Genomic DNA, 14,194 nt, shown 5'->3' on the forward strand with positions numbered 1-14,194 from the left:
TGAATATATATTAATAAGAAATATGCAAATCCACAGTTATAGTTGGAGAATTCAGCACCACTCTTTCAGCAATTTGTAGAACTACTAGTCAGAAAATAAGTAAGCATATCGAACTTAACAGTGCTATCAGTCAACAGTATCTAATTGACATTTATAGAAAACTCCTCCAAACAACAGCAGAATACAAATTCTTTTTGACCACCCATGGAACATTCAAAGATAGAGCATATCTCAGGCCACCCCCAGGAAGAAATTAGTTTTTCAGACAGAAGGGAAATGATTCCAGACTGCAACTCAGATCAGTAGGAAGAACGAAGAGTACCAGAAATGGTAAAATGCGGGTAAATATAAAAACCTTAATTCTTGTTTATTAAAATTTCTTTTGAAGATTACTAAATGTTTAAGCAAAAATGGTAACAGAGTTCCACTTTTGGAATGGCATTGGGAAGAGATATGCAGACCCACACGCCAGTGAAACAAGCAAAGCTGACAAAAACTACAAAAAAAAAAAAAAAAAAAAGCCCAAAACACACATGCAACCATTTTATATCTCTGGAAATTGTACTAAGAACATATAGCAAATGAAGAAAAATTTATTCAAGTAAATCTACTGAAACTCAATAAGACAGCAAGAGTCTATGACATTTGAGCCATGTCTTACTCTGCTTCTTCCCAACTCAGTTGATGGAAGCTCCACTCAAGATGGGTATCACCAAGAAGACAGGACTCCCTCTTCCCTCAGCTCCCAATCAAGCATGACCTTACTTCACTGGGAGAGGAAGGCTGCTAGCATTTCTTGTCCCTCCCAACTCCAAGGTGAAGAGACTAAATTCCTGGTGAGTATAGCTAACAGATTGGTGGCTCCCTTTGTCCATCCAGCACCTATCCATAATACAGAGGTTCTGCCCTGTGCAGCAGGGTGACAATGCTGGATCTCTGATTGTCCTTGCCCCAGATTGCTCATAGGGCAGAGACCACACCAGGAAAGGAAAGCCACAAAGGCCAGAGGCTACTGCCCCACCAAGTGCCCAGTGTAGTCATTGAAAGATTTGCTCAAGGAGAGAGGCAGCCCGTAAGAAAAAATAGTTCCAAAGCTCTCCGCAAAGGAACTGACTTTATTTGAAACACAGCGTGGTGAAGTTCAAGCTTAAGATCAAACTTGAAAGAAATAGCTCCTCTTAGTTAAGAACAATAAGCTAAATCATAGGTCAACTAGTTCACCAGACAGAACTAGGGAAAGAGAAAGTTAAGAAGAGCAAACAAACCTCAAAGACTGGCCTTAAAAACAGCCCCTGCTGAATTTAATTGGATCAGACTGTGGGGCAGTTTGTGCCCCAGGGCATTGTAAAAAAAAACAATAGAGCGATCAGTCAGTAATAAGTACAGTCTGTCTAATTTTGTGTAATACTAAATGCTGCATGGGGATTAAGAGATAGATCAGGGAAAGAAACAGTCAAAGACAGCCTTGACAAAATCACTGCCATTTCACAATGTGAGAGGCTGTGCCTTCTGAATATTGGCAACAAAGGCTTCACATTGCAGGAGAAATAGAATTCACTAAAATAGCCTAGCCAAGTCACAAAACACATAAACAAGCCAATGACAATAAAAATAACCCCTAGAGAGGAGAAAGAGGAATAAGTAAGTATCCAGAGTTGCTACAGAGTTGCTAAAATGCATTGTAAAACATCTAGTTTATAACAAAAATTAGGAGAAATGAAAAGAAACAGGAAAACATGACCCATACACAGGAGAAACAGCAGCCAACAGAAACTTCCTGTGAAAGGGATCAGACGTCTGACAACAAAGACATCAAAGTATTCATTATAATATGCTGAGAGAACTAAAGGAAACCATGATTAAAGAAACAAAGGAAGGTATGAGAAAGAAATTACAAAAAAGAACCAACTGGGAATTTTGGAGTTGAAAAGTACAATAACAAAAAATGAAAAAATCATTGGATTAGCAGTAGGTATGAATTGGCAGAAGAATCAGTGAGTTTGAAGATAGATTGAGGTTATTCGATTCAAAGAACAGACAGAAAAGAGACTGAAGAAAAATGAACAGAGCCTTAGAGAAATGTGGGGTGTCTTTACGTGATGTGTGTAATGCTAGTGCCAGAAGGAGAAGAAAAAGAAAAAGGAGCAGAAAAAAAATTCTAAGAAATGATCGTTGAAAACTTACTAAATTTTCTGAAAAACATTAATCTACCCATCGAAGAAGCTCAAGAATCTCCAAAATAGAATAAATGTAAAGTGATCTACTCCCCAGATATATCATAGTAAAAATTGTGAAAGACAAAGGGCAAATCTTGAGGCTATCAAGAGAAAAGTGACTCATCACATAAAACGGAATCCCACTAAGATCAACAGCTGACTTACCAGAAACAAGAAGGCCAGAGGCAATGAATGGCATGTTCAAAGTACTGAAAGGAAAACAAAAACAAAAACAAAAAAACTGTCAGCCAAGAATCTTACATCCAGTAAAACTATCTTTCAAAAGTGAAGGTGGTAAAGGCATTTCCACATAAACAAAGACTGATAAAATTCCTTGCTAGCAGACTTGCCTTAGGAGAGATACAAAAGGCATTTCTTCACGCTGAAAGCATGTGAACCCAGGTGGAAATTGAGATCCACAGCAGGGGGCAGGAGGGGAAGACGGCACCAGTGAAGGCAGTTATATAATTATAAAAGTATAAATGCGTACTTGTTTTTTCTTAACTGATTTAAAAGCAATTGTATAAAACGTGTGTGCATACTTTTATTGTTGAGCATACAATACATAGAAAAGTAATATATTTGAAAATAATATTATAAATGAGATGAGTAGGAGCAAAATTGGATTGGAGTAAGCAAATGACACTAAATGGTGACGTGAACCCACAGGAACAAATGAAGAGAATCAGAAATGCAAATTTACCAAACTATAAATATGTACTTACTCTACTTTATCAGCTTCTTTAATAGATATAAAATCATATAAATGATAATTATAACATTTTATTGTTGGGTTGGTAACATATATAGATATAATACGTATAAAAATACCAGCGTAAAAAGAAAGGAGAGGCATTAGAGCTATGTAAGAGTAATGATTCTGTAGTGCTCTGGAATTAAGTTAGTATAAATCTGAAGTATACTCTGATAAGTTGTATATGATAAGCCCTGTAATAACCACTGAGAAAATAATTAAAAAAAATATATTGTTATTGTTAGGTGCTGTCGAGTCGGTTCTGATTCCCTGCCTGGTCCCACACCATCCTCACAATGGTTGTTATACTTGAGCCCATTGTTGCAGCCACTGTGTCAGTCCATCTTGTCCATGGTATTCCTCTTTTTCACTGACCCTCTACCTTACGAAGCGTGATGTCCTTCTCCAGGGACTAGTCCCATCTGATAACATGGCTAAAGTACATGGGATGAAGTCTCAGCATCCTTGCTTCTAAGGAACATTTTGACTGTACTTCTTCCAAGACAGATTTGTTTGTTCTTTTCGTAGCCCATGGTATATTAAGAATTCTTCACCAACATCATGATTCAAATGTATCAATTCTTCTTAGGTCTTCCTTATTCATTGTTTAGCTTTTAAATGCGTGAGGTGACTGAAAATATCATGGCTTGGTTAGGCGCACCTTAGTCCTCAAAGTGACATCTTTTCAACACTTTAAAAAGGTCTTTTGCAGCAGATTTGCCCAATGTAATACGTCGTTTTATTTCTTGACTGCTGCTTCCATGGACACAGTAAAATGAGATCCTTGACAACTTCAGACTTTTCTCTGTTTGTCATGATGTTGCTTATTGGTCCAGTTGTGAGGATTTTGTTTTCTTTATGTTGAGGTGTAATCCATACTGAAAGCTGTAGTCTTTGATCCTCATCAGTAAGTGCTTCAAGTCCTATTCACTTTCAGCAAGCAAGGTTGTGTCATCTGCATATAGCAAGTTGTTAATGAGTCTTCCACCAACGCTGATGCCACACTCTTCTTCATATAGTCCAGCTTCTCAGATTATTTGCTCAGCATATAGACTGAATAAGTATGGGAAAAGGATACAGCCCTCACACACACCTTTCCTGATTTTAAACCATGTAATATCCCCTTGTTTTGTTCAAAAGACTGCCTCTTGATCTATGTACAGGTTCCACATGAGCACAATTAAGTATTCAGGAATTCCCATTTTTCACAATGTTATCCGTAAGTCATTATAATCCACACAGTCAAATGCTTTTGCATAGTCAATAAAACACAGGTAAACATCTTTCTGGTATTCTCTGCTTTCAACCAAGATCCATCTGACATCAGCAATGATACCCATGGTACCACATCCTCTTCTGAACCTGGTTTGAATTTCTGGCAGTTTTCTGTTGCTATTTTTTTTTTTTTATACTGCTGTGACCATTTTTGAATTATCTTCAGCAAAAATTTTACTTGCGTGTGATAATAATGGCATTGTTTCATAGTTTCTGCATTCTGTGGGATCACCTTTCTTTGAAATGGACACAAATATGGATCTCTTCCAGTTGCTTGACCAGGTTGGTGTCTTCCAAATTTCTCGGCATAAATAAGTGTGCACCGCCAGCGCTGCATCCATTTGTTGAAACATCTCATTGGTATTCCGTCAATTCCTAGAGCCTTGCTTTTTTTTTTGCCAGTGCCTTCAGTGCAGCTTGGACTTCTTCCTTCAGTACCATCAGTTCCTGGTCATATGTTATTGCCTCCTGAAATGGTTGAACATTGACCAGTTCTTTTTGGTACAGTGACTCCATGTATTTCCTCCATCTTCCTTTGATGCTTCCTGCATTGTTCAATATTTTGCCCATTGAATCCTTCAAAATTGCAACCCAAGGCTTGAACTTTTTCTTCAGTTCTTTCAGCTTGAGAAATGCCAAGCATGTTCTTCCCTTTTGGTTTTCTAACTCCAGGTCTTTGCACATTTCATTATAATTCTTTGTCTTCTAGAGCTGTCCTTTGAAATCTTCTGTTCAGTTCTTTTACTTCAAGAACAAGTTTCAGAGTCTCTTTTGACATCCATTTTGGTCTTTTCTTTCTTTCCTGTCTTTTTAATGACCTCTTGCTTTCTTCATGTATGATGTCCTTGATGTCGTCCCACAACTCATCTGGTGTTCAGTCATTAGTGTTCAATGTGTCAAATCTGTTCTTGAGATGGACTCTAAATTTGGGTGGGATATACTCAAGGCTATACTTTGGCTCTTATGGACTTGTTTTAAATATATATACACATATATATATGTAGTGGAAAATAATTGAATTAAATGTTACACTAGAAAATATCACTTAATGCAAAAGAAAGCAGTAAAGGAGTAATAAAAAGAGTAATAGAGGGACAAAATAAACATAAAACATAGAACACAAAAAGTAAAATGTCAGACATAAACCCAACCATAACAGTAATGATATTAAATTGTGAATGGGTTCATCAATCTAATCAAAAGGCAGAGATATTCAGACTAGATAAAAATAATATCTAACTGTATGCTGTCTACAAGAGATATACGTTAGATTCAATGGGAAAAGATATATCATGCAAACAGCAACCAAAAGAAAGCTGGAGTGGGCATACTAACATCAGACAAAATATACTTTAAAACAGAAAATGTTACCAGAGATAAAGGTGGATATTTTATAATGATTAAAATGTTAATTCATCAGGGTGTTATAACAATTGTAAACATATATGCACCTAACAACAAAGTCCCAAAATACATGAAGCCAAAACTGACAGAAGCGAAGGGAGAAATAGACAATTTAACAATTATAATTGGAAACTTTAACACCTCACTTTCAATAATGAATAGAACAACTCACAAAAGATCAACAAGTAAGCAGAAGACTTTAACAAAACTACACACAAACTAGTCCTAGCAGACATATGTAGAACACGTCATCAAACAACAGAATACATATTCCTCTCAACTGCACGTGGAATGTTCCTCATTATAAACCATACAGTAAGCCATAAAATAAGTCTCAAATTTAAAAGAATTGATATAGCTAAACAGTCTCCAATCATAGTGGAGTGATAATTAGAAATTATTAACAGAAAGACAGTAAATTAACAAATTTTTGGAAATTAAACAACCTACCCTAAATAAACAATAATCAAAGAAGAAATCACAAGGGAAATTAAGAAATAATTGGAAATGAATAAAATGAAGATACAACATCCTAAAACATATGAGATGCAGCTACATCAGTGCTTAGAGGGAAATTTATAGCTGTAAATACTAAATACCTTCATTAAAAAAGATGAACATTCTCAAATCAACAACCTAAACTTCTACCTTAAAACACTGTGAAATGAAGAACAAATCAAGCAAACAGAAAGGGAAATAATATGCTGAACATGGAAATTAACGAAATAGAGAATATAAAAACAACATAAAATTAATGAACCCGAAAGTTGGTTGTTTGAAAAGATTAGTAAAGTTGACAAAATTTTAGCTAGACTGACCGAGAAAAATAGAGAAGAATCAAATTACCAAAATCAGAAATGAAAAGACTGTGATGGAAGCTAGAAATCAAAAGGGGTGATTGGACAAACAGTATGGTTTTAAAACAACTAAAATTAGAATATTTTGTTAAAAATGAAAATTCTCAAACCAATGTGAAATTGGATGGACTGCAGAACAACAGGGATAAAGTAGGACATATGGTCCCTCTAACTGTAAAAGAAATCTTTGAACATATTTCTCCTCTTGAGAGGCGTTTTTAAACTAGGATTAATTATGTCATACAGTTTAAAGCGATATTTCCCTATTAAACTTGACCAATGGCCACAACTATGGGTAAGTGTTATATAAGTACTTTAAAATTATTCTGTTACTATGTGGTTATCTCACCCAACTTGAATTTAAATTCCTTGAAGATAACATTTTTATTGTCTGGATTTTCAAAAGAGTCTACCAATGTCTAGGACAGGGCCTCGCTTATAACATAGGTTGTAAGTGTTGTCAAATGGCTGATAGGAATGCTGTAATATTCTAATATAGCAAACTTTCATGCTTTTATTACTCAAGTCATTTTTATTCATGCATACTCATGAAAAATTAGAACATATAATTAAACAGAAAAATACAAAAACAAATTATTTCCAATTTTATCACTCAAAAGATAACTACTGATTTTTTCCAAAAATTTTCTTTGTGTGAGATATTGCTAATTTTTATGAGTAATTCATAAGTAGACTATGAAGTCGAGGTGTTAATGAGTAGTATGTTGTGTTCCCTCATGAAAGCTAAACTGTTTGTCTTCTGCTTAATTCTAGGTCTCTATCCTCCTACCAATGGGGAGGCCTATATCAATGGATATGCCATCTCAAAGGACATGGTCCATATCCGGAAAAGCTTGGGCTTGTGTCCCCAGCAGGACTTGTTGTTTAATTACTTGACTGTATCAGAACACCTTTACTTCTATTGTTTGGTGAGCCAAAGATATGTTCCTTTTTCCAATTTTATTCATGTTCTTCAGGTAGATGACTAATTACCAATATTCTTTTTCTTATAAAATAAAAAAAATAGTTTTAAGGAATTCTCCTTTGGACAGAAAGGGAGGCAAAGGGAAAAGACACTATGTAAATGATTTAAGACAAGGGCTAGTGTAAAATGTTTCTAATGAGAAAGTTAGAAGTACCATGTAAACTCTGGCTCCTCTTTCTAGATAAAGGGAATACCTCGAAAGAAACGTCCTATGGAAGTTGACCATATGCTGTCTGCTTTTAACCTGCTAGAAAAGCGTGATGCATTTTCACAGTCACTGAGTGGAGGAATGAAGCGCAAACTCTCCATCATTATAGCACTTATAGGGGGCTCGAAGGTAAAAAAAGAAAAAAAAAAATCAGCTGACAGAAACCTGAGAGCTTTGATGTGGATCTAACACTGTAAAAGGAACCTACCAAATGACAATCAGACAGGATTCACATTTCTAGTCCAGTTAGTATAATATGGTCACAGGGTTGGCATTATTCCAGCATTCCTAATTCAATTGTAGTCTAAACTTATTATCTTATTTGGACAAGTGACTGAAAAAAGCAAAACTAGAGTAAGCCCCATGATGGGTAAAATACTTAAGTGGCATAGATAGCATTTATTAACAATGATCATGGAACTGTTCTTCTGGTCTTCAGGTGGTGATACTTGACGAGCCGACATCTGGCATGGACCCAGTTTCAAGGAGGGTCACGTGGGATCTCCTTCAGCAGTATAAACAGGATCGTACCATCTTACTGACCACCCACTACATGGATGAAGCTGATGTCCTGGGGGACCGCATTGCCATCATGGTCAGCGGGACCCTGCAGTGCTGTGGTTCTTCAGTCTTCCTGAAACAAATATATGGTCTCTCTCTCTTTTATCATTTGTAGGATACTGATGCCTTAATAATATCCTTCTAACATGATTTTTATTTCGTTTTGTCTCTCCACACAAAACTTGAGTGCCTTCCTCTGTCCCAGTAATTAGGGCACAACTATTCAAAGCTATTTCTCACTGTTATGTTTATTGTATTACCTAAAGTTATGTTTATTCCTCCCATCTGACTTCTACTGAAATTGTGATGTGTTTGAATGCAGTTGCACCTCCAAAGAAATTAGATAGATACACAGACAGACAGACGGATGGATTATTCAGTAATATGGAGTCCCTGGGTAACGCAAATGGTTAAGCACTGAACTACTAGCTGAAAGATTGGCAGTCAAACCCTCCCAAAGAGACAGACCTGGAGATCTGCATCTGAAAGGTCACAGCCTTGAAAACTCTATGGAGCAGCTCTACTCTGCACACATGGGGTCTCCATGAGTTGGAATCGACTCAATAGCACCTAACAATAACAATATGGGGGAATGTAGGAAACCAGCTCCTTGTTTCTTGTTTGTCAAACCAGTATTAAATTGCTTCTGTATGAGAAAATCTTTTCTTCCAATCTGTCCTAAATAGCTTCTTCACCTCTTAGGTTGTTATTCGAAGTTACCTACGCATCAGCCTTCTTTGGTCCTCTATGTAAAATTTCAATACCTCATCCCGAGTATTTCATATTTCTTTTCGTGCTCTTTTTTCTTTAAGCACTAGCACTGTCTAATGCAATATATAATTTACTCATTCACCTTGTTTATTATTAGTCTCCCTTCTCTAGAATATATGCTCTTAACAAAAAAGAATTTTTTTTAATTAGAATATAAATTACAGTATAGTGAGTAGATCTTGCATGCTCAGTTCGATAAGGTTGTACAGTTGTATACACTCATTTGACTCCAAACAAAATAATGTACAAAGTATTTCCTTGACTCCAAAAATTTTCCTTGAACCTCTTTCTATCAGTCCCCACCCTTGCACCCCCAGAGGCAGCCACTTTCTGATATTTTTTTTAACCATACTCAAGTTTTGCCTGTTCTCAAATGTCATATAAATGGATTATCCACCATATATATTTTTTTTCTTGTGTATTTCCCTCAGCACAATGTTTTTGAGATGCATCTATACTGTTGCATTTATCAGTATTACGTACATTTTTACTGATGAGTAGTATTCCATTGTATGAATATACCATACTCTTTATCCATCCTTTTTTTTTTCAATACCAATGTGATTTTGTTGTAATATGGAATGTAAGCAGATGTTTCAAATAGACAATCTAACCTTTTAAAAATGTGTGGCATTATTAAATCGTTAATGAAGAAAATCCAAGTGTGATGTGGTAGACACCTAGCTCTAGCCTAGGTGTATGAAGGCCCCACAGCTGGGGTGAGGGGACTGACTGCCTGCAAACCATGTTGGTGATGAGTCCCCCAAATGAAATCAGCTTTATTTTTTAAAAAACATAATATGCTTTACCTTGGTAATGTGCAGGTTAGCTCAATGGATCCAAAGCTTTAGTACTTGCCCCAATAGATCCATTCTTTGCTCTGTTTCCTTGTATACTCCTTTCCTTTCAGTTATGTAGGTTATTGGGTATCTACTCTTTTTTTTTTTTTTTTTTGATGTTGAAACTATTATCTGTAAATAATGTATCTGTTGTTTAAGCTGATACACTCTAATATAATTAGCCTTATCTTCTCTTTGAGTTGTAACCATCCATTACTTTTTCTCAAAAGAATTTCCCTGTTTAAAAATAAAATAAAGAGATGGAATGAGAGAGGAATGTATATTTATACAAGAATATGATTTCAGAGGTTCCTGCTGAAATCACTGCAGAGCATGGTGTGATGACTGGCTTAAATGCCAAGTGCTTAGAAGGGATATACATGTGGCTTGACTGAGAGGAAGTTAGCTGAGAAACTACACTCAATATGTGGAAGTTATTATTGGTTACTAGCCAAAGGATATATGCATTAGTTCTGCTTCTGTTCTGTTTCAGTCATGTTGTACATTAACTACCCTTCTTGGACCGTCCAGACCAAAAGAAAAATTTAATTTAAAAGTAATGACTCATTTAGTATCTAACTGATTGAGACTGAAACAGTAGATAATTGCCTAATGTGTGCTACAAAATGTAATTTTTTTAAGCAGCCTTAAAAAATCTAGAGGCAAGTAAGAAGAGTTCATCAAAAAATGTGTGTGTGTTTGTGTATATATATATATATATATATATGTATATATTTAGAGAAGAAAAAGAAATCATGAAAGCTTGAAACTCAGTGTGACGTTCTGCCAAAAATCTTGATGTACCACAGAGTGGAAAACTAATAAGCCCAATGACAGGCTTTAAAGAAAAAAAAAAATTATTATCTAGCCAAGGAATTTTCAAAGCAGCCTAGCCCCAAAAGCACCATTTTGCTTGCTTCATGCATTCCACAAAAGTGCTACCCCACGTTAACAACCAAACGCATTGGTAGTTGATTCCAACTCATGGTGACCCCATGTGTCAGAGAGTAGAACTTCTCCATAAGGTTTTCTTGGCTGTAAATTAAAAAAAATAATAGTTTATTTTTTGTTGTTGAGGATATACACAGCAAAACATACACCAATTCTACTGTTTCTACATGTACAATTCAGTGACATTGATTACATTCTTTGAGCTGTGCAACCATTGTCACCCTTCTGCTCTGCGTGTTTCCTCCCTCATTAGCATGAACTCACTGCCCCCTAGGTTCCCATCTAATCTTTTGAGTTGCTGCTGTCACTTTGATCCCATGTAGATTGTTCTTGAAAGAGCTTAATTCTCAAGGCAGACATTCTTTACTAGTTAAGCTAAACTATTTTTTTTTTTTTATTGGTTGGTTTTAAGATAACTTCAGGGGATATTTTTGATTTAAAGTTTAAAGATTATCTCAGGGCAATAGTTTCAGGGGTTCATCTAGCGTCTGTGGCTCCAGATAATCAAATTCCGTGAGAATTTGAAATTCTGTTCTGCCTTTACCCTCTTTTGATCAGAATTATTTATGGAATCTTTGATCAAAATGTTCAGTAATGGTAACTGGACACCATCCAGTTTGTGTCTCATAGCAAAGGAGGCAGTTGTTCATGGAGGCAATTAGTCACACATTCCATTTCCTGCTCCTATTCCTGACTGACCTTCTTCCTCTGTTGCTTCAGGTGAATAGAGACCAATTGTTGTGCCTTGGATGGCCACTTGGAGGCTTTTAAAACCCCAGGCAGTACACGACAAACTAGGAGGTAGAACAGAAGTGCTAAACGTGTCATTAAGCCCATGAACTGGTTCATTCAACTCCTGGAGAATGTTTAGGTTGTTTCTGGTTTTCAAATATCATGAATAAATGTGCTTATAAAAATCTTCATTGGGTAAAAAATCCTCTTGGGCAAAAACACCTAGAAATTAAGTTGTTGGTCAAAGGTTAAGTATATGTTTAATTGCCAAAAGATCCTCTGAAGTGTTTGTAATATTTTACAAGCTGACAGCAATGTTTGACAATTCTACTTGCTCCATGTCCACACCAAAGTTTTTGAGTTGTCTTTTGCATTTTAGCTGTTCTAAATTTTTAATTTGTGTTTCCCTGAAGAATAATATGTTGAGTACCTTTTCCTGTATGAATTAGATACTCATGTAAATTCTTTTGTGACGTGTCTGATCAAGGCTTTTGCCCATTACTAAAAGTTGGTTGTCTTTGTTGTTTATTTTTAGGAGTTCTTTTTATATTCAGGATATGAGTCTTTTGCCAGATATATGCATTGGTGAATAATTCTCTGAATGAGTTGCTTTCCTATTCAGTTTTTATTTTACTAAAATTTTCCCCTAAAATTTATTGTGGCAAAATACATTTAACAAGTTTGCCATTTTAGTCATTTTAAGTGTACAATTTAGTGACGTTAATAACATTCACCATGTTGTACTACCATCACCACTATTTATCCTAAAGGTTTTCATCACTCTAAGCAGAAGCTCAATATTCCTTGTGCAATAAGTTTCCATTCTCCTTCCCCCCAGTCCCTATAAACCACTAATAAATTTTGCTCTCTATGTATTTGTCTATTCTAGATAGTTCATATAGTGGAATCATACAATATTTGTTCTTTTGTGACTGACTTATTTAACTCAGTGTAAAGTTTTCAAGGTTCATTCTTGTTGTAGCACGTATCAGAACTTTATTTTTCTTTATGATGTATATATCATATTTTGTTTATCCTTTCAGTTTTTGATGGACACTTGGATTGTTTCCATCTTTGACTGTTGTGAATTATGCTGCAGTGTGTACAAGTATATGTTTGAATATCCACTTTCAAATCTTTTAAGTATGTACCTAGGAGTGGAATTTCTGGGTCATGTGATAATTGTATGTTTAACTTTTTTTGAGGAACCTACAAATTTTTGCTCACTTCCCACAAGCAATGCATGAAAGTTTCTAATTTCTCCATATCCTTACTAGCACTTCCTTGGTTGCTTGTTGTCCAGTCTCTGAAAATTGTTGTTTCATATTTTTCCCAATGTTTTAGTTGTTTATGGTGGAAATACGAGTGAGGTCCTAGTAATACCATGAGGGCCATAAGCCAAACTAACCTTCCTTATTGCGGATATTTTCAGTGGATATGTAATTTTTGTTGGACAACTTTTGTTTTTGTTGATATTAAAGATGTCATTTTACTGGCATCTGGCTTCCAGTGTTTCTGATGAGAAATCATTTCATTCTTATCATTATCCCCCTATATGTCCCGTGCCCTTTTTCCTCTGGATACTTTTTTAAGATTTTTCTTTTTAATTGTTTTGAATTTGACTATGGCATACTTGGGTGTAGTTTTCTTCGCATTTAATCTGTTTAGTATTGCTGAGCTTCCTAGGTACCTGGGTTAATATTTTCCATACATTTAAAAAACCTATCAACCATTATCTCTTCAAATATTTCTTCTGCCCCATTATCTATTTCCTTTTATTCTGGAACTTCTTACACATATGTTAACCCTTCTGATGTTGTCACATGCATCTTGGATATCCTGTTCTTTTACATTCTATTTTTGTGTTTCATTTTGGATGATTTCTAATGACTTATTTTCAAGTTCACTGATCCTTTCTTCTTCTCTGCCTGATCTTCTGTTAATCCCATTAAAATAATTCTTCATTTGTGATAAAACCCAGTGCCCTCAAGTTGATTCTGACTCATAGCAACCCTATAGGACAGAGTAGAACTGCCCCAGATATTGTATTTTTTTTTCCCAGCATTTCCATTTGGTTATTTTATTATTATGTTCAGTTGTCTGCTGAAATTCCCCATTTGTTCATATCTTGCTTTCCTCTTTTTCCAGTAGATTCTTTAAAATATTTATCATGGCTATTTTAAAGTCTTTGTATGATAATTTCTACATCTGGGCCATCTCTATTTCTGCTTCTATTGATCTTCTCATGTTTAGGGTTACATTTTCTTGCTTCTTGGCACGTTTTGTCATTTTTAAATGAATAGCATTATAAAAAAACAGTAGTCACTAAAGAAGTTACTATGTACCCTCAGAAAAGAGCATGTCCTGTTCTCTGTCAGGCCATTATTGTGGGAGACTAAGTCAATGTAATGTATATTTGAACCACTTTTGAAATGTGTTACAGCTTTATTTAGATTCTACTCACCATTGCCTTCAAGTATTTTAGGAATAGGATTAGGATTTTACCCTTAGCAGAGCTTAGATCTGTGTATGGATGAGACTGCAGAGCTCAGGTTGCTAACCAAGAAGTCAGCAGTTTGAATCTACCAGCCACTCCTTGTAAACCCTATGGGGCAGTTCTACTCTGTCCTATATGGTTGCT

At 35.6% G+C, this 14,194-nt stretch overlaps 1 protein-coding gene across 1 annotated transcript in view; it reads left to right on the forward strand.

Annotated features, from left to right (window-relative positions):
- Window positions 1–14,194, forward strand: part of LOC126087504 (phospholipid-transporting ATPase ABCA3-like) — a 188,787-nt gene that overhangs the window by 98,099 nt on the left and 76,494 nt on the right. The window contains exons 13-15 of the mRNA XM_049905035.1: window positions 7,281–7,435; window positions 7,673–7,828; window positions 8,139–8,349. Coding sequence (XP_049760992.1) covers window positions 7,281–7,435; window positions 7,673–7,828; window positions 8,139–8,349 — 522 coding nt within the window. The remainder of the gene's footprint in view (window positions 1–7,280; window positions 7,436–7,672; window positions 7,829–8,138; window positions 8,350–14,194) is intronic.

The sequence above is a fragment of the Elephas maximus genome, chromosome 12 (genome assembly GCF_024166365.1).
Source record: "Elephas maximus indicus isolate mEleMax1 chromosome 12, mEleMax1 primary haplotype, whole genome shotgun sequence".
NCBI lineage: Eukaryota > Metazoa > Chordata > Mammalia > Proboscidea > Elephantidae > Elephas > Elephas maximus.